This window comes from Callionymus lyra, chromosome 17 (assembly GCF_982586985.1).
Source record: "Callionymus lyra chromosome 17, fCalLyr1.hap1.1, whole genome shotgun sequence".
Lineage (NCBI taxonomy): Eukaryota > Metazoa > Chordata > Actinopteri > Syngnathiformes > Callionymidae > Callionymus > Callionymus lyra.
In genome coordinates this window covers 14,732,429-14,758,216 of record NC_141834.1, presented here as the reverse complement: position 1 = coordinate 14,758,216, position 25,788 = coordinate 14,732,429, and the positions used below count along the sequence as shown (strand labels likewise).

The 25,788-nt window shown below is 38.6% G+C and overlaps 2 protein-coding genes across 4 annotated transcripts; one reads left to right on the top strand and one right to left on the bottom strand.

Moving 5' to 3' along the window:
• Positions 1 to 5: 5 nt before the first annotated feature.
• tex10 (testis expressed 10) lies at positions 6 to 16,231 on the bottom strand. Of its 2 annotated transcripts, none has more exons than XM_087812451.1 (16): positions 16,203 to 16,231; positions 15,669 to 15,853; positions 15,409 to 15,596; positions 15,011 to 15,337; positions 13,454 to 13,666; positions 13,131 to 13,383; positions 12,954 to 13,066; positions 11,922 to 12,169; positions 10,971 to 11,106; positions 10,224 to 10,393; positions 8,907 to 9,084; positions 5,813 to 6,035; positions 2,249 to 2,329; positions 1,998 to 2,182; positions 1,723 to 1,930; positions 6 to 277 (listed from the first exon to the last, which is right to left on the bottom strand). In XM_087812451.1, the coding sequence occupies exons 2-16, from the start codon at positions 15,849 to 15,851 to the stop codon at positions 155 to 157; spliced, it is 2,829 nt and encodes a 942-aa protein (XP_087668577.1). In that variant the 5' UTR covers positions 15,852 to 15,853; positions 16,203 to 16,231; the 3' UTR covers positions 6 to 154. The 2 variants fall into 2 exon arrangements, with proteins under 2 accessions (XP_087668577.1, XP_087668576.1); XM_087812450.1 differs by having other exon boundaries at positions 15,669 to 15,860; positions 16,203 to 16,226.
• Positions 16,232 to 16,465: 234 nt separating this feature from the next.
• On the top strand, positions 16,466 to 25,787 carry LOC148062665 (uncharacterized). 2 transcript variants are annotated; one of them, XM_087813180.1, is made up of 15 exons: positions 16,466 to 16,693; positions 16,786 to 16,863; positions 16,950 to 17,015; positions 18,342 to 18,404; positions 18,468 to 18,567; positions 19,064 to 19,094; positions 19,905 to 19,982; positions 20,055 to 20,194; positions 22,006 to 22,131; positions 22,212 to 22,257; positions 23,264 to 23,320; positions 23,391 to 23,542; positions 23,616 to 23,720; positions 25,273 to 25,369; positions 25,457 to 25,787. In XM_087813180.1, the coding sequence occupies exons 1-15, from the start codon at positions 16,626 to 16,628 to the stop codon at positions 25,471 to 25,473; spliced, it is 1,224 nt and encodes a 407-aa protein (XP_087669306.1). In that variant the 5' UTR covers positions 16,466 to 16,625; the 3' UTR covers positions 25,474 to 25,787. The 2 variants fall into 2 exon arrangements, with proteins under 2 accessions (XP_087669306.1, XP_087669305.1); XM_087813179.1 differs by having other exon boundaries at positions 25,273 to 25,787.
• Position 25,788: the final 1 nt, after the last annotated feature.

Genomic DNA, 25,788 nt, shown 5'->3' with positions numbered 1-25,788 from the left:
CCTGCTATTGTTGTGTGTTTTTTTATTATCAAAAAGTAACCGTGTAAACATTGGACAACACGTGATGCTAACTGAACCAGTTGAGAGGAAAAAAACTAAAGGTTTGTTTGTCACAGTAGTTTTTTTTTGTTGTTTATGATCGGGTTCCTTCGCTTTAATAATGTTCCCGAACTCCAGGGTTCCCTCGTTGAGCGCTGGAGCCGTGAGCCATGTTGACGCTGTAGCAGTAGAGCAGGTCCGTCAGCCACTGCTCCCGCATCGCACCGCGACAGTATCTCTGCGGAGGAACAAACGTTAGCGTTAGCTCAGCTAGCTTCAAGACCAGAGCCGTTAGCTCTGACAGTTACTTATGGTGACAACAAAACCAGTGAGCTCCCATGATGCCTTTCTACAAATTACTTTATTAAGTGGCAGCTAATTAGTCGCTACAATAGCGTATTTAAACTCTATGTTGCTATGTCAAAAGTGATCGACAGCTGGGATTGGTTGGCTGGGCGGCAAAGCATTGCTCAGGTCACCGTTATTGAGAGGGTTGTTGAGAGGGATGACACACATGAGATGTTGAGTTTGCAAGTTCTTATACATTTTTTTATGAACGACTCTGAGGATTTCATTGTTCAGAACGTAACCTCCGTAATAAACGAGGGACCGCTGTCATTTCAAACATGGAGGGGTTCTGTTTTAGGGGTGTGTATGCTCGTAACAAATGGCGTCAGAAGCCAATGGGGATTAATATCAGGATCTAATTATGGTCGGTACTGAAGATAATTGTGGTATTAAGCTGTTTTAAGCCATACTAAAACTTTACTAACTCCAAAGGGAACAACTAGAACATCCCCAAAATATAATCATCTGGTCCTGGACTGATTGATAACATTTTTTAAAAATAATGCTTAAAACATAAAGTAAAACTTTATTATTTCTACATCAGAGATCTTTTCAGATAGTTTTGCCGACACAAACAGATAAACACAGAAAAAACTCAACTCATGACAGATTATCTGGGGTCGTGTCATCGTTGTGTTTTCGGTTTCTGACTTTTAAAGGAAGTTATTCCTCGTCACCGTCTGACTGTGATTCTTAAAGTCTTAACTAAACTGTAAAGTGTCTTGAGATAACATTGTTAGGATTTGACACTTCAAATAATATGTAATTTAACCATTTTCAAATGCAGTTTTACTACTAGAGGCTCCACATGGAAGTAAATCAATGCCATCAGAATATTCAATGGTTGAATTCAACATTGAATTTTTATTAAAGCAATGAATCATTTTTGTGAATATTGGAATTAAATAATGTCTATATTAGAAGGTCGTCAGGCACTCTTTTACCAACACTTTTATTTTGAATTTAAATGGCCATGTGTTGAGTTATTGGAATTAGAATATCAAACTCTCTTGGAAATAACATTTATTTAAAATAATGATTTATAAAACATACAAATTAAACAGAGGTTAATTGAGAACTTTGTGAAATTGTCCATAGGTATGAGTGTGTGTGTGAATGGTTGTCTGTCCAGGGTGTCCCCTGCCCCTCGCCCTATGACTCTGGGATAGGCTCCAGCCTCCCTCCGACCCCGACCCGGGATAAAGCGGTTGTCAATGAATGAATGAATGAATATATAGAAGTGATTGAAATTCAATCTTCTAGAAAATTAAGTATAGTTTTTTTCAATATTATTTGAACCTGGACCAGGATCCAGGTGTGAACAGGACTTTTTACCGAGAGCTGCTGGATGGTCTCCTGGAGCAGACCCGTGTTGGCGACCAGCTGGTTGTGCAGCGGCGTGTGCTGCAGCAGCATCGACAGGATCTGCCCGAGCTGAGGTCTCTCCTCCTCGTTCAGAGCCGCCACCCGGACCTGCAGCAGCGTCCTCAGCAGGCGAGGCACGGCGCCCAGGGCCGACACGCACGCCCCCCAGATCGCCTCCCTGACGGCGAGGTAAGAGAAAAATCAGCCTCCGTGTATATACTCAACCACAGGTAGGGGGCGCTCACCTTTTGTGGTCGGTGTTGGCGGACGACTGCTGCTGCTGCGTGACCAGCTGGGTCAGCAGGCTCAGGCAACACTGGGACAGGAAGCGCAGAACCTGCTCGCCGGGCAGCGAGGACGAGTCCAGGAGTCTGGAGACGGCTCTCAGGAGGCCGGCGGCCATGCTGTCCGGCACCACTCGCAGCTTGCTCTGGAAGATAAGGTCGTCGGATGAGGTCGCGCTCGGAGGAGGAGACCAAGAATCCACGTTTCTCACCAAGTACTCCTGGATGCCGCTCTGCATGATGTCGAAGCACTGAGACTTGGAGCCCAACGTTTCCAGGCTGTGGCAGATTTCCTGTTCGGATGTGAGATCGTATTGTTTTTATATCGCATCATAAACGGAATAAGAAGAAGTAACAGATAATGTTGCTGCTTTAAACAACAGAAAATAAATAAAACAAAATCTTTCCAATAAAATGTCTCACAGTAAAAGCTGAGTTCACTGAGAAGAAGCAAAACAAAGCCTCATTCCGGGCTCTAGTCAGACGTTTGTCGAGTTAAAACATGATATAACTAGGAATACATGCTGGAGTTTGAGTTTGAAAAGTGTTTAAAAATACTACCAAACCAGCTAAACACTGAGAATATTCACATGCTTTTGTAAATCTATTAAAAAATGTAAAGTTCACAAAGTTAGTTTTCCTAGTTACATCCCTTTTTCAACATATTCTAAAATTAAAATGATGTTTTTTCAATTTTAACTTTTATTAAACTGACTTTAATTGTTTAAAACTGGTCTGAAAACCCACTTTAATTCCCTGCCTTTTATCTCACCGTGAGACTCTGGGAAAACAAGAGGCACTAAGAACAGCTACAGTTTTATTAGCTTTTATTGTATCATTTGTGTTTTTATTTTTTGTGCTATTGTAAGTTCTTGTCCAGCACTTAGTGCCAACTTCTGTTGTTTTAAAGTGCTGTATAAATAAAGTTGAGTTGAGTTGACTCACATTAATATTTAATAACCTGGATATTACACACATTTAACTATAAATAAAAATAACCTGGTGTCTTTCACATGCATAACATAGTTTACGATAACGTTTTCTTAAATAATCTTAACTATGTTTTATTGAATGTGTATTTGCTGCAAGGTTGTAATAAAACAAATAAAGTTGGCATAAAAAGGGAAATATAAATGGGATGTAATATAAAAAATATTTCTAATACGATCCCAACAAGTGCGACAAATACAGAAATATCTTTCCCTTACTTTTATGGCAAATTAAGACATATTTCAAATTTGTTAGCAATAAGATTACAAGTAAATAATAACAGAAAAAACATCTTAAACATGTGGTTACATTGTAGTTCTAAGCATCCTGTTTCTCAACTATAATGCTAGCTATAGATAGAATGCTAACTATAGATATAATGCCAACTATAGCTATGAAGCTATGAAGCTACAATGTTAAATATAGCTATAATGCAATAATGGTAACTATAGCTATAATGCTAACTATCTCTACGAAGCAATAATGGTAACTATAGCTATAATGCTAACTATCTCTACGAAGCAATAATGGTAACTATAGCTATAATGGTAACTATAGCTATTATGCTAACAATAGCTATTATGCTAACTATAGCTATAATGCAATGCTGCTAACTATAACTATAATGCTCTATATAAATGTATCTATAATGCTAACGTATAACAATAATGCTGCATATAGCTATAATGCTATAATGCTAACTATAGCTGTAAAGCTATAATGCTTAGTATAGATATAATGCTAACTGTAGCTATAATGCTAAAAATAGCCATAATGCTATAATGCTAACTACAGCTATAATGCTATATCTTTCCATTAAGAATATTTTGTTAGAACGTTAACGAAAGAATACAATCGTTTCAATCCTCTGTACATGAAACAATTATTGCAGAAATGACCCGAAACCTGACCCTTAAAATTTTCTTGGAACTTCAAATCCACGGAATGCGAGATTAAAGTGTGTGTGATCTTCATGACGTGATGGCGTCGGATCGCGCCGGCCGCCCTCAAATCCCCGTGACGCCCAATATTTCCGTGAAAAGTGCGATAAAAATGGCACCAGGATTATGATCTGAGGTCGATCCGACCCACGGGTTGAAAATTAAACTTCTGCCGACGACCGTGAAATGTGTAGCAAAACTCTTGAGTGTCATGTGATCCGTCAACGACAAATAACTTCTTCTCTCGCCCGGAATTATGACCGAAACGATCCGAACGAGCGATTACGTTCAAATGTAATTATCGCTCATTAATCTTCATGTTTTGGCGTCGGAGACGGAAGTGTCACCTGTTGACATTCTCGCCGTCATTAAAAACAATCCCGTCTCATTAGCCCGACCACGGACCACCCCCGTAACGTCGGGTGACCACCGGAGATTGACTTGGACAGGGCGACGAGACGGCGGGACGCGAGGCTTTAATTGAAGGAGTTGAATTAGTGATTATAAGGCCGAGCGGCGAACGCACACACGCCTCAGGGCCTGGTTATGTTGCCGGTGATTCCTGTGCAGAAAATGTCACATTCATGCCACGGGCTCCGATTAGCATTTGTACGTATCCGCCGCCGCCGCCGATAACCGAACCATCTTCAACCTGCGCAACGTGATAAACTTCCTGCTCTCGGACACGTAACAGCCGGAGACTCCAAGTGATTTTTTTTTTTTTTAAATAATAACTTGCAAACAAACTTCTCGTAAAACCTCTGCGATGTCATTTTTGATCAGAATTTAATTATTTTATTAAAAGTTCAAAATAATGTATATTTTATAATATTTCATTATCTTTCAAAAAACAAAACAAAAAAGTGACCATTTATTTGAAATAAAACGTTTTTTTTTTCATCGTATGATTAGCATTAGCATGTTTTATTCCACATGACAATACATTTTGTTTCATCGCTAAATAAACGTAATAAGCTCAAATTTTATTTGAAATATATTCAAGATATTAAATGATCTTCCTCCAGCTGAGGAACTACCTAGCACTACACTGCTAACAACGGTTAGCTTCCACTGAAGTTAGCTTCCACTGAAGCTAACAACAGTTAGCCTCCATTGAAGCTAACAACAGTTAGCCTCCATTGAAGCTAACTGAAGTGTGTTACTTGTTCATAGTCTTGTTTAAATGCCTGGAGAGAAAAATAATCTTGATAAAATAGAGGAAGATTCTGTTTATGCAAGATATGTTAGTTCATTTTCTTTTTCAAAACATTAAATAAAAATCATCTGAATTTAAAATTCTATAATTGTTTACATATGTAGCTTTCTAGGACTAAACTGCTAACTGTTAGCATCCCACCAATCAATTGTAAGCTAAAATTAGTTACAAAGTAACCATTATTTATAGCTTCAGTTTTTACCTGAATTACTTTTAGTTTTAATCAAGTAAAACCTTTTAACAGTAACAAAAACTTAAGTAAATTACTGTTATGTTGAAAAATAATAGCTTAATAGCTATTAGGCTAATCGTTTTTTTAACCCAATTTGAGAGTATTTGGCCCCAATTATAATAAATTATTAACATTTAATTTTTTAAAGGACTTAACACTATATATATATATATATATATATATATATATATGTGTGTGTGACTCTCTAGAGACTGTTATAGGTAAAACCTGACAAACTGAGGAATTATATCTCCCATAATGCACCTTGGTGACTAAAATAAGTAATAAAATGGTGATCAAAGTTACTAAATCAGTAGCAGGTGTTGAAGTATTGATCCAAACATTAGTTTGCAGTCGTGACATCACAGCATGTCGTGGACGACGACAGTGAACGCACCTCCACGATGTCCCAGTGGTGCGAGAACTGCTCCAGCTGCGTCGGGAAGAGGGCGACGGGCGAGAGCGGCGAGGCGGGCGGCGCTCTGACGCCGGCGGCCTCCTGCAGCGAGGCCAGCTTGTCGGACGAGAAGCCGGTCAGCGTGGAGAACAGGAAGCTGATGTAGTCCACGTCCTGGAGCGCCGCCTCCTGACTTCCTGCTGACCAGCCGCTCAGAGACGACCTGCGGAAGAACGACACGGTCAGATATTCGACGGCGCGTCTACGTTTCGTAAAAGTAAAAAAAATAGGCTTTTATTCATAAGAGTTATGAAAACTAAAGAGCCGAACAAATCTCCTTAAGTATGAAATGTGTGTGAACGTAGTTTGTCTTGTGAAGACTGGGAGGCACATGCAGCACAATCTCCCAGATACTGACGACAATGCATTCCTGCCTCCAATGAGCCCATTGTATCATCATCTTACTGGACTTCGGTGCCAAGAGTTCAAAACAGTGAGACGTGTTGGTAACGACGCGGAACAACACGGGCCTCGGGTCACACACACACACACACACACACACACACACACACACACACACACACACACACACAATTCCGACTCTCCTGACTCTCATGAATCAAATGTTGAAAGTCTTCCTTTTCCAAGATGCAGTGAGTCCCTCATCGTGACCATGTTTTCAACTTATTACTTTATAAAGTTGCTCTGAAATCTGGGCGAACGAGAGGTTACGAGAGCGGAGTCCATTATGACGTAATAATTAGGTTAGATATAACTTTATTGATCCCTCAGGAGTCTCCTTGGGGATATTTGTGATCACGCCCCCCGCTTTGTTTATACAACGAGTCAGGATTGATAACGCGCGGTGACAAACCTCGATACCAATCACAGCGGAGTGGGTGTGGTTGTGGCGAACAAGATTTCATCTCCAGATAACAAAAAAAAGTGTTTAAACTTCATCTCAAAATATTTTAAATAAGCCACTGGTCGCCTGTAAATACAATATTATTTCTATATATTCTTAACTGTTAATCCAGTTTAAATTCATGTTTTTATGATCGCGAGAGGAAAAATTTCGGGAACCTGTCTGAATTCTACGTTGATTTGGGATTTACAAAGAGAAAAACGTGTCACGCACAGATTCAAACATCGTAATATTTTTGTGCACGATTTCCTGGGTCTGAGTGTACGACCGTTTTTTTTTAGTAGGAAATCAAAGCAATTCTTTGTACATGAAGATCCTGGTCTCGTCTGCAGTGGAGGACCAGATCTTAAGGGCCGACCCTGAGCTTAAGGCCAGGTCTCATGGTCATTTTTTGGATGTTACTTTCAGAGGAAAAGTGTCCAAAAATGAGGAAATATGCTGCTTTTTTACCTTTTAAAGATGATTAAATCCACACATCCTTCCATCGGATTATCAGTTCATTCAGTGCAAGTCATCCGAGTAAAGTATGGACTTACTTTTGATGAAGGTAGATCTTTTGGATCATCATAAAAGTAGCGAAAAAGTAAATAATAAAAATGCAATAGAGTCTAACATCCATTTAACTCAAATCAAGACATTCGTTTAAGGACAATTAAGTACGTAACAAATCCTCATTAATGAGTATAAAATAAAAAATGAATCAACTTATTTATCTAAATCCTCTGCGATAAATTAACCCCTTTTATCACCAAGTTGCGTTTGCACCTGAACTTTAACCTCACTGACGAAAACATGGATCACTAAGAATAAACACGTCAAATAATCTGTAAAACCAAGAAGGCTCAGTCCTATCTTCTCCTCTTTCTTTCACAGAATCTAGCACACGATCCACTAATTTTAGATCAAACATGTTTGGCAATTCCCCTTTTACACGGCAAAAAAATCCCCAGCTGGTTCACTGACGTCACTTCTACCCAAATGTTCTCATTTTAAAAAAAATATGCTTTTGGCATCAACTTTCTCTTGAAGCAGCAGTTTGTGATCTGACAGGTGTCATTCATTTGTTGTGCAGCTTTGATTCTGCTCCGACATTTTCATTCGCTCCATAAATTCCCTGCTAACGAAAATAGGCCCAATTGTCTTTCGGTAAGTAAGTGGACATGTGTTAAGAGTAGAGCAACAATTTTACAAGACGTTTTAAAATCGACTCTCGCCAGATGATCAGGACTATGACGTGATGACGAGGCGATGAAGGATGAGGATCGCCTGGGAAAGAGCCACACTGCCCTCTACTGGTGACGTCGGAGAGCGTCCCTGTTTATTTTATTTTATTTTTTTAAGAAGAGGTAGAAAGAGAATTAGATTATTTTACTCAAGTAAAAGTCATTACATGCCTCAAAAACTACTAATTTTACTGTTAAGTGCGGGATAGTGTGATAAAAGAGATATTTAATTGAAAAAAAGAATTTAAACAATTTCCCAAAGTAGATATCCAGATGGATAAATACAGTTTTATCCATATATATCTATATATCTTTTACACATTTTGTTTAAAATTTCCTTTTCTATTAAAACACAGAAAAATGGAATTGAAAAATGTCTAGGCTGCAATTAATAAATTTTTAATTAATTATTTTTGAAAAAAAAAATAATATTTATATTATTTCAGTCACAGATCTTAAAAAAATAAAAAATAAAAATTCAAAATGTAATTTAAATTAAGGGTACACAGGAAAGTAGTATAATATGTATTTCTATTATTATATTTAGACCTTAAATACAAATCTGACTAAATTTTCTACATTTTAAAGAGTTAAATAGAAATCTAAAAAAGTATACTGAGATAATAAATGAATTTACTTATAGACAGACAGTACAGTCGTTACAACAAATCTGAATAAACTAAATTAAAAGTTTTTTTCCAAGTCATTTTTAATTTAAAGGTAAAGAGAAAAATACTAAAATAATAATTTAATTTACTTTTATTTCCACTTTTCTGAAAAGACTTAAGTTATTAGTAAATAAAATGTGTTTAGAAATATTTTTTAGGTACAAGTTCCCCAAAAAAAACTTGTTTAATTACTTAATGGGTAACTTTCCACCTGTACTTCTGAAATCTTTTATTTCATGCGTCCAGAAGAAGTGGGTTCATAGGTCACCGAGTCTCACCTAAAGTGTATGATTCGGATCAGGGACGCGGCGAGGGGAGCAGAGATCCTTCCAGCCGTGCAGCAGTAGCTCAGGTTGGCCAGGAGAGGATTGGGCATCTTGGGCAAGAAGTAGAGCAGCTGCACCATCCTCTGCTGGGACTCTGCCGGGAGCAGGACCACGACTCCCTCCTCTGGATCTTGGTGGGACAGACACACAGACACATGTAATGAAGGCGGCTGATGACGAGGATCGCGCCGCAGCCTCCAGGCGTCCCATGGCGGTCGCAGTGAAACCAGGAGACCAGACGACGTTCACGACGGGATGATAAAAAAAAAAAGGCTTTCATAATGTGTGCGAGTGTCTTGTTACGGCGGTCGCTCCGACTCTGACGCACATGCTGATGTCAGGAGCACGGGGACAAAAGGAGTCTTGTGATGGTGAATCGTTGGCTCTGCACTCGTTTCATAACTCTGGTCTCCTCCCATCGATCACACAAGAGTTCGGCTCCTCTTGCTTTCGTGAAACTCCTTTGTGACCTAGTTTCACTCATCTTTGGAGGTCAATGTGTCGTCTGGTGGACTTAATTGAACAATGTACGGAAGAAGATGAAATGGTTGAAATTAACATTTTTAACTTTGAATTTACTTTTAATGAAAAGTTTAGTTGTGAGGGTAACATTTTTTTTTTAAATACAATTTAAAACATGCATGTTGAAATGTTTATTTTGTATTTATGATGTATTTGAATTGGAAAAAAAGATATTACTTTTTTTATATATATATATATATATTTTTTTCACGTTATAAAATACCAATAATTAAAAATAAATACAAATATTTTATTTAACAGCCTTTTAAATTTAATATTGTCTGGTGAAACGATTATACTTACATTTCTATATTAATTGAAAAGCCAAGAATTTAATAATATATAATTTAGGAAAATACATTTTTATCGCAATTAGAAAATAAAATATGTGAAAAACAACAATTTATTCAGCTATTAAAAAAAAGGAATTCAACCTTCGAACGTTAATATTATTGAATTCAATTATTTTTAAATAATCAAATGGTTAATAAATATTTAATTCAAAGTTTGAACATTTGACAGTTAAATTAAACCATTATTCTGATGGCACTGATACACTTCCGTATCCCTCGTGTCATCTCTGGGTCAAGATGACCCGAAGGCTCGAGAACAAATGAGTTTGTGGTATCCCTTGTGTTGTCTCAGGGTCAAGGTGAACGACCTTCACCCTTGCGTATGGATCTTTCTTGAACCCAGGCAGGTCTTGACCTTGACCCTGAGACCACACACATGTGTCTAGAGTTGTACCGTAGAGCTTGATCGCTTGCGTCTGCAGGCTGCTGAGGAGGTCTTTGTTGCCGCGGGACGCAGCTGCCTGGATGGACTGGACGAGTCGAGCCGACAGCGCCGGGTTGCGGTGGCCGAGCTGCACCAGCTGAACCGGAAGTGACGCCAGCCACCGAGAGAGAACTTTGCTCCTGGAGACGAGGAGAAAAACATCTCTTTTGAAATCCAAGGTAAACTTTAATGAATAAACATTACTCTTACTCATGGTGACAAAAAACAGTCAATGCCTTTTCTCACACACTGCTCTTTTAAGTGGCGCTTTATTGGTCGCTACAAGAATCTTAATCCTCAGTCTATGTTGCTTTGTCAAAATTGATTGCAGCAGGGATTTGGCTGGGCGGCAAAGCGTATTATTAGCTGTTTAGGTCACCGTTACTTGAGAGTGTTGTAAAATGAATGTTGTAAAGTTTTATGAAAGTTCAATTCAATATTTCCAAGTCATTATAAACAGGTAAAAAAATTAAATGGTCACTACTTCAGGATTTAATTGAATGTGTTTTTCAGAATGTAACCCCCGCATTATCGAGGCATCACCGTACTATCAAATGTCTGGACAAAAAGATCAGCCCCTCCTCCATAGGTTTGAACTTATAAAGTAAGTAAATAAGTAAGTAATTTGTATTTATATAGCACTTTTCCAGACCAGGGTCACAAAGCTTAAACAATCAAAACAATTCTCAATAAAGTATATACTTTAAAGGCCGTTACCGTGCGATGTGAGTGTGTCCGTGCTCCTGCTGGTAGATCTTGCTGTAGAAAGAAAGCAGCAGCGATCTGGTCTGAAGCGTCAGGTTCTTCTGTTGATAGTAGAAATACACGGCAGCCAAGAGCTCTTCAGTCACAGCTGCAACACAAAAGGAAAAAGTATTTACACATTATTTCACTCACTTTATGAGGACAGTTAATAGTTTCAAATTGATGTCTTTAATCTATGTTGTCTTGAAATTGCATCTTGAAGCGATACAATGCCAGATTGAAATGATTGTTTCTGGCTCCCCCTGGTGTCGCAGCGGTGAAACTGCACACTGTGAAACCTCTAGTGCAACATCCTCCACGTGCATTTGAACGAGATTAAGGTGTCAGTATCTCGTTTTATCTTCGCAGTCACTTTAAAAAAGTCTCTCAGAACTTCAATTAAAGGAAAAAAACATGGCGGACCCACTGCTGTAATGATGTTTGGTGGTCCATGTATACTCGGAGACTTTTTAAGAATTATTAAAATATTACAATACAATTTAATATTTCTCAAGGGCCTACATGTTATACAGTGGCTGTTGTGAGGGGCTATCAGTCAAAAATAAATTAGCGAAAATTAAGTAATAAAATCAAGATCAATATACTAAAATAATTATTTTTATTTTATTTAACTCCTATAAACCTCTAAAGATCTGATAGAAAAGTACACAAAATATACCAAAAAAATGAGGGAAAAATTCCCAAGCAAAAACGATAGTCATATTCAGAGATTAGAAATGAGTAATAGAAATAGATACGAATTAAAATAGTATTTTCGACATGATCTGTGACCACATGAGAGCCACATAAATACAAAGGGCCACATGGTTGCGGCAAGCCATTATTTAAGTTCAAACCAATGATTACAAAATACATGAAACGGACTTAAAAACAAATTCTTTGACACCAAGTCAAAAATCCTACTTTTGCTGCGCTGAGTCAGCATCATCTTCCACACGGTGCCCAGCAGCATGTGCAGCTGCCTGTAGCTCAGCTTCACGTCGTTGCTGAGCGTCTCTTTGACAAACGTCCTCAGCGGCGCCAGCCAGTCTCCCTCGGCTTCTGGGCCGAGTGCTTGCTTTTGACTGAGCGACACCATGACCTGGCACAGGGTGATGTTTAGAGCCAGAGGGTCCACGGAGGGGCCGGGCACGGTGGCCACTTGCTTACTTCTGAAAATAATAATAAAGAGGCAAATTATTTTTCAAGTGCAAACATGTTCAAATGCTGATCGAGCTGATAAAAGGCTCGGCCCCTACAGGGTCAAAAACAAAAAAACAGGACTAAAAAGAAAATTGTTAATGATTTATAAATAATTCTGTATTATTCGTCATTATCTAAATGAATTGATCATTACTTCAATTATCAATTGTAAAAAAAAAATTGTAAATTAAGATCAGTTAAATTGTGCATTGACTAGCAATTTGTATTTGCTTTCCACGTTTTTTGTAAAACTTATTATGAATTATTACACGTTATTTAACTAATACTTTTTTTATTTTAATTTATTTTTTAATTGGCCAGCATATTTATTTAAAAAACACACTTTCATAGTTTTATATTATTGACTGATAAATATTAACTTGTACTTTAACTACTTATTAAGAAACATTTAAGGACATTTTTATTTGTTCAGGCTTTTCCTTGATTTTCTGGAACTCCTGTGTTGTTCTCAGTTTTATCTTGAACTTTAAAGTATATACTTTATTGAATATTGTTTTAAATGTTTAAGCTCTTTGTGACCCTGGTCTGGAAAAGCGCTATATAAGTACAAATTACTTACTTACTTATTTTGATAACAGGTCTTTTAAATGTAAGGTTTATTATCAATTTGAATTATTATTATTTTATGTTTACATTTTATTCATTTTGAATGATTTGATTTGAAGTATTTGCCACTAATTTATGGATTTATTATCAAATACTCCTGGCCTGACTCAACACAATTCTTCTTACCGTTTCAGATTCACTTTCTTTTTGTGTCTGGGTGCGTCTTGAATCCCATACGGAAAGTTTTTCATGAAATGCTGTTTGAACTCTCCCAGGAATTCTTTACGGAACCAGGAATCCTGCGATGAAATACGGTTTAGCCGAAGAAATATTTTTCTCCTGAGAAAATGATTCGTGTTTTACCAGCGAGTCCTGGTGCTCGCGCTGCGGCGCCAGCTTCCGAAGGAGCTGAAGAACCGTCAGGACCTGGAACATGACCGACATGGCGTCGGGGCTGAGCAGATGAGTTCCTTCGCAGCTGCTCCACGTGGAGTCCGTGGCGCTGGCCTCGACCCAGACCTCCAGCAGAAGCGGCACCAGCGTGGCTGCGAAGTTCTGAACCGCTTCGGCCGAGTCCAGCCCCTCCGGAGCCGCGCCACCGGAGTCCACCTCGGGTCTGAAGGTTTTTTTTTTAATTCACCTGGATGAGTGATGCTCAACAAAGTGTTTTTGTCAAAACTCTGTACCTGAGTTTGAAGGTAAAGTGTTGAGTGGGCGTCGCCCCGGAATGTTCATAAACCTTCACCCCGACCTTGTTGGATCTCATCTCCTCCCAGGTGAGATAGAGAGGATTTATCCTCCCGTCATCCTTAGAGCCAAACACCCCTTCGTTGGGGGCTGAGACGTCACCTTCCTCCACAGGTCTTTCTTCGACCACAGCTTGAAGAAATCTCCCGAGTCTTAAACAAAAGAACAGTTTTTATTAGAGACGCATTGATCAAACTTTTGAGGCCCCGATACCTGGGCTTGGATTATTGATTCACACAATAACAGTGTTTAAATATTAACTTTAATATTAACACTGATCATGCTTTGAATAAAAAACAGAATTTACTACGTATGGAACTACAAAGTTGATATTTATTTAAAGTTTTTAAATGTTTATCAACGTTTCGATAACATAAAGAAAATACAGTTAAACTGCAAACTTTGTTTACACTATAGGCTGAATATTAGAAGACGGTCTGTTTTAAATATCGTATAATCAAAGTGACAATTTTGTGAGGAACATGAACAAGCCTGAGAGTTTAAAGCTCTCTAAGTGAACACAAAAATGCCAGAGTGAAATATCAGAAAAGTTTTTGTAAAATTTAGATTCATCTTTACTGAACAAAAATGTCTAAACAAAAAGAAACTACCGTGGTTTTAAATAATCAACAAGGCGACTAAAGCTTTTCTCTCTTATTTATCATGCTTTAATACGGTCGTAAGATTCGCTCTGTGCAGAACACCCATAAAAATTAATGGTTTCATTTCTTTGGGCTTTCTTGTTTTTTCTATCTGCTCATATAAATGCTTAATGAAGTAATTGGTGTTAAATCTTGTTGCGTGACTTCCTTTGATCAAAACATACGCACAGATCCACACTGATCTGACCCAAGTGACGTCGGCATAAACATAGCTCTACAGTGTCTAGATCAGACCAGGGCAAAGTGTTGCCGGGGGGCCACATGTGGCCCTTTGACTGTATTTATGCAGCCCTCGTAATGTCAAAGTATGATCATGTATAAATGGTTCTAATGCATTAGCAAATGTATTTTGTATTTATTATTTATTTACATTTTCACACTTTTTCCCTCCTTTCTTGTGTGTAATTTTTTTGAATATATATTAATCTCTCAAAACATTTTTTTTAAGTAAGTTGAAGAAATGTTTTGAAAAAAACTCATATACAGGAATAAAATTGTAGCTTATTTAGCTTAATAAATGTCATTGGCTAATGATGAATGTCCTTTTTTAAGGGATTTTTTTATCTTTCTTTTTGCTTGATGGCCCCTAACAACATTCACAGAATTGAATGTGGCCCTTGAAGAATAATAATTGCCCACCTCTGGTCTAGATCATCTCCCCGGGGGAACGTTTTAACCGATGCTCGACCCAACATAGAGCGGCTAAATGGGACCAACACTCAACACCAGGGATCAGATCACCCATCTCATTTTTATGCCTTAAAATCCACTCATTTAATTTGATTAGCTTCACATTTGGCAAAAATATTTCTATTTAAAATGCGAGTTAAATACCTGAGAAGAACAGAGAGTCTCCACTGCTGGCTCGTGACTTTCTTGTTGGGGTTGATGGTCAAAGCCCAGGTCCTTCCCTTGCTATCCGGAGTCTTTTTGGCACCTCCACTGTTCTGTCGGTGGGAGATCAACTCCAGGAAATTGGTGAGAAGTACGGCGGGCCTCGCCGCCAGCTGAGCGGGATAGTGCTCCAGCAGCACGTCCAGAACCTTCATGGCATCCTCCTGAATGCTGGACTCGATGTGAGTCATGGCACAGGACAGGTGGGCTCGCAGGAGAGGAAAGAACGGAGCGACTCGTTCTGCAGGGACCGACTGGGCGATAAACCTGCAGCCCAGTGAAGAGAAATACTTATATTTAACTTCCCGCTTTACTCTGGATTAATCGTGCGTTCTTACCTGAGCACTTTAGTTGCCACCACGCGAACGTTCCCATCTTTATCGGAGAAAACGGCCGCCACTTCCGAAAGCAAGCGAGACAGGTGTTGATCTAAAACCGAAGGGCTAGAAGAGAGCAGCTCCTTCAAACCCAACAAGGCAGTGTGTTTCACGTTGGCATTGTAATGATGAAGCTGAGAAAGGAGCTCCTGAGGACACAAAAAGAAAAAAAAGGGTTGATACCAAAACATAGTATTTTAAAGCAGGATTCCAACACTTACATTAACGCCGAGGTGTCTGTGGGTCGTCGGGCCACCGCTGCCCTTCTTCAACTGTTCGGGGAGATTTATTGCCTTCGAACGAAAGTTGGTGTCGGTGGCGTTATCGGCTTTGGGCTTCTTCTTCCCCACTTTCAACTTGATCTTCTGGAAGTCATCTTGTCTCTTTTTCTTCTTGGACTTCATGTCTGCACCCTTAAAATGTAGAGAACAATATTACACATACAAAAATGGATTGACCCAATTATTAAAAGTGGTGTTGTTTATTATTAAAAGCTTCTTAATAAAGATAGATGTGAGACAAAGCCAAAGAATATTATTGATTAAATAGATGTAAGTTCACCACAGAATAATAATAATAACACATATGACGTTGAGGTGCATGTATGTACATGTGTTCGGGGCGAAACGATCCCGTTGCTATAGCCACATATTTGCGTTGTAATTTTACTTTAAACTGACTACACAGTAGCGAAAGCTTATCCTATAACATAAACTGATAGATATATAAACGCAACGCTTTGACACGTTACTTACCGTGTGTACGGCGGAGCGAATGCGACTCAGTCGAGGTCCTCACACCACAGGTCGGTCCTCAAGAGTGCTTGATCAAAAATGAAGTAAATTCGATGTGCTAAAATGTGTAATATTGTATAATCTTATGTGAAATTGTTTACCTTTTTAAAATATTTAGATCGTGGTGTCTTTTATTCAATTTAAAATAAAATCATCTTCTAAATTAGTTATTTTTAAATCCGGCACCGCAGCGGTCACCCCACTGTCTCTCCTTCGGTTGGTTGCTATATGATAGTACACAGACTCCGAAGCTACAGTCAATACTTAACGTTCGACAAATAGTAGCCTTTATTTATGTTATATAGAAGTACACGTTCGTGTTTCGTATTCGTTCACCGAAAACCTATGCTAGCTTCCCGTGCGCGACGGTGAAATTAAACAACCATGTCAGAATCGGAAGGCCTGGGGTTTATTCAACCTACACAGCAAAACTGGCAGTACACTGTAGACAGGTAATGATTTAACTTAAAATGGTATTTGATGTTTTAAATAAATGGACAAGTCGACCTGTTAAAGATGATTTATCTCTTTGTTTGTTTTTCAGTTGGGATTCAGAACAACAGGCTGGGGAACAGTGTGAGACTGCGCAGCAGGATAATGGAATGCAATGGAACGAGATGAGGCAAAATACATTTGAATCATCATTCATGATATTATCACCTGTATCCAGGTGTAGGATGTATAACCATGTATTTTGTCATTCTCCAGTGGAGGAATGGAACCGCAGACTTTCGAAGCACCGCCCCTGCCAGACGATGCCATACCCGAGATGAGGTAACGACAACAAAAGATTTTGAAACAACTAAATGTCAAACCGTCGCCACATTTTTGTAAATAAGTTACAGACTGTATCTTCTATGGCAGAATCTGGTGATACCATAGTATCACAACACCTGGGCAATGATGCAATGTATTGCTGTAACTGATACAGTTACACTATATTGCAGTAACAAGGACATATTTGTAGTATTGTTCGAGTACTTGACTCTGATGTTGCTGAATTTACAGACCACATGACTCTAGACGAAGACGTATTTCATTTGTTTTCAAACCAAAATATGTCCAAACAATAGCTTTAAAAGCTGCTGGAGTCACTGTATCCTCTCGCCCTCAGTCATCGCCAGTAATGTGGATATACTTAATTGATGACATCCATTATTTGGCCCATACCTTATCCTTAACACTGACATCTTTATAGGTCACCATAGGAACACTTGATGCGTGTATTGGCAAGACTGTGGTGACACGATACAGGGGCAGCAATACAATATATTCTGTAGTAACAAGGATACATTTGTAGTATTGTTCGAGTACTTGACTCTGATGTTGCAGAATTTACAGACCACATGACTCTTTACGAAGACGTAACTGCTTTCATTTGTTTTGAATCCAAAAGATGTCCAAACATTAGCTTTAAAAGCTGCTGGAGTACACTGTATCCTCTCGCCCTCAGTCATCGCCAGCCATGTGGATATACTTAATTGATGACTTCTATTATTTGGCCCATACCTTATCTTAAACACTGATATCTTTATAGGTCACCATATGAACACTTGATGCGTGTATTGGCAAGACTGTGGTGACACGATACAGGGGCAGCAATACGATATATTCTGTAGTAACAAGGATATATTTGTAGTATTGTTCGAGTACTTGACTCTGATGTTGCTGAATTTATAGACCATATGACTCTTGACGTCACTGCTTTCATTTGTTTTGAATCCAAAAGATGTCGAAACATCAGCCTTAAAAGCTACTTGAGTCAACTGTATCCTCTCGTCCTCAGTCATTTATGTGATTGCGCAGGATTTCATTGCTCTTTAGCTGCGGAGGAAATAATGAATTTAAAAAAAATGAAAAAACAATGTGAATATTTCAAAGTACATGGTTCAACCTTCATTTAAGTATAAAACCTTAAAGAACTATTAAACAACAAAATATTATTTAAAACCCCCCCCCCCAAAAATGATAAGGGGGTTGAATATAGATACAGTATTGCTAAAAAAAAGTAATAATAATCTGATATATTGCTGTAGCGATATTTTCTTAAGCTGTATTTATCCACACAAGTTTGTATACAAATACTCTGTCGTCTTCTAGTGGGAACGCTCCGTTTGGTGAATTCCAACCAAACATGGAGAATAACGATGTGACCCAAGCGAGGTAGGATCTGGCTGATTAAGTGTATCTTTACAAGTTATGGTTTAATTGATTTATTCTCATCAGTGGGAATATGGATCCAGAGGTTTCAACCTACCAGCCCCAGACAACCGCTCAGCCGAGTGGCGGACCCCAGCCGAATCAGAAGAAAGCTAAAAAACGCAAGGTATTTCATAAATATTTCCATTTGCCTTATAGAGGTTAGAGTTTAACAGCTAGAGTGAACTAATGTTTTTGAACAATTCAGTAAGAAAGCACCGGTTAACCAAATACATTTATAATTTCAGGAGAATTAAATACTCCAGATGTTCTATTTGACATGATTGTCATGTCAGTTAAGAGTCGGTAGATGTCAGTGTAAATGCTTTTGCAGATTTCTGACATCTGTCCTTGGGCCAGGCACTCGTGCTGGTTACTCTGTTGAGACGGATACCAAAGCACGATGTTGCCACTCATTTTACTTCCTCCCCCCAAATCATATTTGAGGGCTTGACCTCAAAGCATGATTAGGTGAACAAAGTTTTGGCTTAAACTGACTCTCATTTTAATGAGAATCGATTTGATCATTTGTCTCTGGATGAGGAAAACCAAGTATCATTCTGTCTCTCTAACGCCTGAATGTGTCTTTCCTCCTCGCTTGGGTTTATCCACTCCACTGACAGAAAAAGCCTACTCAGCACCCTGATGAAATAGGTAAGTCTTTTATTCACGGTGCCTTGAAGCTTTGAGATTTGAGATCCCGGCTTCATGTCATGGGTGGCGGCGTCTCCAACACTTTGTTTTTGAGACTCAAACTCTCGCCGATGGGGCTTTTTGTCACACCGTATATCTTCCATGTTGTTGTTGCTGGAGGTCATGGTTATCGACAGCAAACATAACGTTACAAAAAAAAACAGTTACAGTTTCAAATTCAAGGACGAAATTTCGCCGTGAATGTATTCATGAAGGAGTCGGCCACAAGCTGCTACTCTCGATTCGTCCTCATGGATGCTGGAAACATGTGACTACACAACACTAACACTCATAGACTTTATATACATGTTTTCTACATATTTTATATTTTTTATTTTATTTTGATTTTTCATTAAGGTCAATTATCTGTCCGTATTCAAGGTGTTACAATGATTATCTTTAGGGTGATTGTAATGCTTTCTGGTGTTGTTCAGATTAACCAAAGCCCTGATGTCCGACAATATTACGTATCCATTTTGGGTTTTTTCTTTGTCTGTATTACACCATGTTTGTCTTTTTGAAAAATCATGCTGTTGATCTACACCAAGGGTGTCAAACTCAATCAAACATGTGACCAAAATCTTTAAAAAGTCAAGGTCAAGGGCCATAAAATGTAAATTTATCCAACAGGCTGATTGAATGATTGTTATTTTTCATTCTTTGTGGCTCAATTCATCTTAATTATCTCTGTATTTGTTCCCAAACAAAATCCAGTTTTACGCCTATTGTTGACGTCCATAATCCATGTCCCTCATCTTTAACACTCTACAGTTTTCTACAAGGGGATGACGACCAAGACCATCCCATCCCTGGCCAGGCGGTTGAAGGATGTGACAGAATGTGTCGTCGGTAAGTTGGACTGACGTACGAAGATGCAGAATTTGATTTGGATTCTAAATCCTGTTAATATCGTGTGTCCAGGTCTACAGTATGTTTGGGAGTACCGGAGCCCGAGCAAGTCATTCCCTCCTCACTATGTGTGCAAGCTCTGCGCGTTCGCCCGCTTTCAAAATGACATCATCCCGCACGTGAAGGGTTGGAAACACATCTACAAATATATGGTGAGTGGCACGTGAGGGCACATGCTGTATTTGGCAATGGCACCTCAGAGTATTTTTTTATGTATTGTTACTTCCTGCAAATAGGTTATTGAATACAATAAGTTTATTATTGATGTTGTTGCGGTTGTTTTCAGTTATATTTATCTCTTACTCTGTTATATCTGTCTCACTGGTTGTCAAAAACAAATTTCGCTCCATTCCTTTTCAAGGGAATAAAAATAAAAAAAAATCTTGATTATATGGCCTTGTAGTAACATTTTTCTAACACAGTATTGAGTACCAACTTGGAGCTGAAACCCAAAGAACAGACACCAGATTTAGTTCAAAGTCAAAATAATTATTTAACTGCATACAAGTGAGAAAGAACACAGATCTTACACGCCTGTTATATCTCCATTCCACTTCCATAAGCCGTAAATCATTCTACTCCCCAAATTCCTTTCCCACACATGAAGCAGACACAAGAAATATCAGCATTGATCAACTTGTAATACTTGTTATATGTGTAATAAGTCAATTTGTCAGGTTAGGAATCTGAATTAAAGCTGTAAATTCAGAAAAGAGACATCAGATTTGTTTTAAATGGTTTACTCATATTAAGGAGAGTTACAAATTGTTATGACTTTAGCTTCCTCTGTTAGCAAGGTGAGGGTTTATGCTAGCGGAGCGTCAGATCCGTGTCTTCCCTGGAGAATTTTGATAACTGGCCTCCAAGGCCAGACTGGGGGAGTTCGGATTGAGATAAGACCTTGTTTGGGAACAGACTGTAATTTTTCCACAGACTCGAGTCATTTTCAGAGGCCTCTCCGTTGATCCAAATGGCCGAATTATGCTTCAAGCCATGGACATTCTCTCCAAGATGGTACCTGATGAGCGGACGAGGTCATGAACCGTAGCCGGCCGACCACTCTGAGCGAGAATAGCGTCCATGTTCCGTCAGCACTTCAGTCGGAGTCTGCATTCGAGATTCCAATTGTGGTGGCATTAAGGGTTATCGGTCCAAGATCACTGACATCATTCTAGAGGCTTCTCCAGCTTCTAGAGGAGCTACACAAACACACACACTGAGAGATTGGGAAAACATATTATGTAATGAAATTGGGAAAACATCTTCTGAAATCGTTTGGCCGAGTTTCCAGACACGAGTCCTACCAAGGACCTCACCGTGTCTTGTATAAAGTCAATGTTATGATGTTAAGAATCTGATGATCGTAAGGATTGCTTCGTGAATTACCTGCTCGGCTTCGACCCACAGTTAATAAAATCCATCATCTCGTTGATCTGGGGTTTCACTCATTTCCAGTCGACAACCTCTTGGTTCCTTCTTCAATACAATCACTTCTTCAATACAATTCAGTTATCATGAATCCAAATGGGTAGTTGTCTTCCACGTCCTCCATGGAAAGAACCAACGAACACAAGATCTTCCACTTTCCCCAGGAATCCATCCCCATCTTTTGGTTGAAAAAACTTTATCCAGCTGGATCCATAGTTGATTTAGATTTAGGAAGAAATGTCGAGTAAGTCTGTGATAGGTATGACGGGACAGGTGCGATGGAGAGAGTGTGGAGAAGGAGGGAAAGAAAAAGTTTATAGTGGATTCTGGGGTTAGATTTTGGAGTTTCTTTGTAAAATGGAATTATATATCTCACTCTTGGATCACTTTTGGCTTGGTTTTTAGGTTTGGGTGACACTTGTGATCTAGTATTACTGTAGGTAACAGGATGGCTTATTCGGGGTCCTGGAGACTGAAACTCTGGGGTGAGGTTTAGAAGGCGACCATGCGTTTTGACAGAAAATTTTCTCTGCAGAGAAAGGTCCACGGCGACAAGGTCAGCTTCGGAGAAGACCAAGCGAGCAAGGACCCCACCGTCCGGCAGGTTTTAAAAGTCGCTGCTGCCGAAGTGGAGAAGTCTGAGGGAAGAGGTCAAATCAAGGTCAGCCCTTGACCCTTATCTTTGTAAACGCATCAACGAAGGTTCACCTGCGACTGTTTTTTTTTTTTTTCCTATTCAAGGTCATTATGAAGGAGCCATGTGAAGTCCCAGCTTTTAAAGAACTCCGTAAGTTTCTTTTTTATTGGGGTTTTGAAGCGACCTTAATTTTTTTTCTTGACTCCATTATGAACAAAAAGACGTTGTATTCGTGTCATTACCTAAACACTGACCTAAACAACGAATCTTCAGATTTCCTGCACACATGTTATCTGGAGCCAGGTTTGTAGGCCATACAATCTGGATCATGGAGGTCCACATGACTGTGTCCTCCTCACTACACAATATGTCGATTGTAACCATGAGGCCTCTATAAATGGTATTGAAAATGTATACAAAGGTTCACACAAAGTTGAGGCCCAGATGCTCAGAGCCTTCAACATTTGAAATACAAGAATTATGTTTTAATTCTGAATAGAAGAAAACATTATTAATGTTAACAATTGAGTACATAAAATGAGGATATATCATTTAACCCTGAAATGAATACATGTATGTGGATCAATCTGAGGATATATCTTCAGTTTCAATGAAATTCCATCAACAGGTTTTTAAAAAATGTTGTCGTGTATGTTGAAGTGAGTATTATCAAGAATCTGGAGATACAATATGTATCACAATACAGAGTCAACGACACACTATATTGTGATAACTTATTAACAAGGATATATTTGTAGTATTGTCGAGTACTTGACTCTGGTTTTAGCAGAATTTACAGACCACATGACTGTTGACAAAGACATAACCGCTTTTGTTACTGAGTCAACTGTATCCTCTTGTCCTCAGTCATTGCCAGGATCTCGCGGGACTTCATTATTTCGATTACCCGCAGCATGATATAATTTCTGCTGCCATCTTGCGTTTGGGGCTTTAATTGCATGTTAATTGTAAAAAAGATAAGGAAAATATAATTATTTAATTTTATATGCACGTTATTGGAATGTTTACAATAAAATAACTATAATAAAATATGATAGAAAGCCAATATCATGTAAAAACTAAATTGTACCAATATTTTTCTTACACCTCTAGTAGTTTGTGGTTCTGTTGTTAAGTTTCTCGTTTCCCGTCTCAGGTGCTGGCATGAACAATAAGCTGCCATCTCCTCCTCCTCTTCAAGTGCCCCAACATGGTAAATGATTAATAAAATGTTCATTAATGTATCGGAAAAATTCTCACTCATTGTATTTTTGTCAATTTAGCTTCCAGGTTCCCCAAACCAAACAACGGCCCCTTCAGGGATTTCGGAGGCCCGCCTCAGCGGCCCGGCTACTCTCGTCACGGCGGCTACGGTTACTCAAACGACTACAACATGGGAAATCAACAAGACCCCAATGTTTTGCTGAGTTATTTGGTACGTGTGTCACGAATGATGCTCGTCCTCAAACTCTGTGATGTTTTAAATTATTATTTTTTTTACTTTATAGGACACTTTCCAGATAGAAAACGAGGGCGACGCACAGATAGTTCTGAAAGTCACTCAGAAACTAACGGACATGCTGATGGAGTACAGGCTGAGGAGCATGCCGAGGGTAGGAGGCTTTACCGACTACAACTGTTTGGATACAAGGGTGTTTTTTTTAGAACTTGGGTGTCTGACTTACTCTGGGCATTCGTATTGGAAAGGGCTTCTATTTAGCTTGACGACAACATACCTGCACAGATATAGCAACTTTTACTGAAGTCATCTTATAAATTGCTTATAAATTATTAAACTTCTCAGTCATTACATTTACACTTGATGGATCTACTGACTCCTTCAAGAAACATCTTAAGACATTTTTATTTGTGCAGGCTTCTCCTTGATTTTCTGAGACTCCTGTGTTGTTCTCGGTGTTATCTTGACCTTTAAAGTATATACTTTTTATTGAGTATTGTTTTGATTGTTTAAGCGCTTTGTGACCCTGGTCTGGAAAAGCGCTATATAAATACAAATTACTTACCTGCATCCTGGCATCCTAGTCATTTCTCCCGAAGCTAAATGAACGATTGAGTTCCACGATATATACCGGCGATGACTGAGGACGAGAGGATACAGTGAACTCCAGCAGCTTTAAAGCTGATTTTTTTTTTTTTAATGAAAGCAGTTACCACATCGTCAAGAGTCATGTGGTCTGTAAATTCTGCAACACCAGAGTCAAGTACTCGACAATACTACACATATATCCTTGTTACTGCAGTATCACGATATATCGTATCGTTGACCCCGTATCATGGAATGTATCGTATCGCCAGTTTCTGGCCAATGCACAATCCTTCACAGAATAATCCTCAACAAAATTTGCAGCAACATAAACTTTATTTAAATTATTGATTTAAGTGTGAAAACTTCAAGATGCCCCATTAAAGTGAAAGTTTAAATTAAAAAAACATTTAAAAAAGGAATAGTACTTGTACTTGTCTGTGGTCACAAACCATTTAGAAGCCGTTCTGTGAGGTGTGAACTTTCCTCACAGTCAGTCGTTCACAGTGGTTTCATATGCATTATAGCAGCTCCTTTTACGGCAATGTTTGAACGACCACATCTCCGACCACTTCTCACATCCGGCATTTACATTCTTTTGCTGCGAGACACTTTACAGGGGAATTCATTTGAAGTGCAAATCAAAGAAAAACATTGATCCATTTATGGGATGTTGGATATACAGAGTCTGGATTTTTTTTTCACACCCTTTGCTTATTAGTTTTGCTGTAGCGTAATAAAAGTTGCATTTTCAGGATTATCGAACAATTAGTCAAGAAGTGTCTAGAAAGTACCACGACTAAAAGTTGCCTTTATGAGGTTGTGGTAGTAGAAGTGTCGAATATTCACTTTCGCCTCAATTTAAAGTCGGTCTTCGAGCCTTTTTGCACACATGGCTGGAAAGTCCCGTCCACGTCAAAACTCGTACACATCTGGCGGAAATGATTGTGTGATTACACATGTTGGACCATTTCACAGTTGGATATACTACGAAGAAATGTCATCTTTAAAGAAATGTTTGAGTTACAGATAGTTAAAGACATATAAACACATTAACCGTTACTGAAACCATTTTTATTTTTTTTCTTGTGCTGTAAATTGAACTTAAATTGTGTCCCCAGGATCTCAATAATCATTCGATGAACTCCGGAGGAGGCTTCTACTCATCGCCCAGAGTAAACACCAACAAATTTACAGGTCCCTTAGCGAGTCAGGGAGGTTTGTGTTTCTTTCCATCTCAACACTTTTTTTTTTAAAGGAAACATTTCTTGTCAATGCTTAATTTTGTCCATATTTTCTCCACAGGGCATTCAAGATACTGACGAGTCGTGGATCTGATGGGTGGTTGTCTGAGAATCATTTTGTAAAGTGTTAGGGAATCTAGATGTTTTTTTGTTTTTTTTTATTTCTTACAATGGATATTTTACTACAATATGTTTAATTCATCAACAGTTTGATTTGAGCACATTATTATGGACTTTATTCACCAAGCAAGGAACATTTATTTTAAGTAACGGGTTTCGAAACATTTTCACTTTCTTCTGCTTATCAGGACTATTTATATATAAAACGTCCAAATCCAACTGGTTTGAAAATTTGTCTTCAAACTGAATAAAATATCCAAACTCTTTGAAAAC

Coding starts and splice junctions, on each gene's coding strand:
- tex10 (XM_087812451.1), bottom strand. CDS start 15,851: ATGAAGTCCAAGAAGAAAAAGAGACAAGATGACTTCCAGAAGATCAAG. Junction 2,183..2,248: donor GCGGCATCCAGGAGTACTTG/GTGAGAAACGTG, acceptor CTTATCTTCCAG/AGCAAGCTGCGAGTGGTGCC. Junction 278..1,722: donor AGACCATCCAGCAGCTCTCG/GTAAAAAGTCCT, acceptor GTTCCTCCGCAG/AGATACTGTCGCGGTGCGAT.
- LOC148062665 (XM_087813179.1), top strand. CDS start 16,626: ATGTCAGAATCGGAAGGCCTGGGGTTTATTCAACCTACACAGCAAAAC. Junction 18,405..18,467: donor AACGATGTGACCCAAGCGAG/GTAGGATCTGGC, acceptor TATTCTCATCAG/TGGGAATATGGATCCAGAGG. Junction 20,195..22,005: donor AACACATCTACAAATATATG/GTGAGTGGCACG, acceptor TTTTCTCTGCAG/AGAAAGGTCCACGGCGACAA.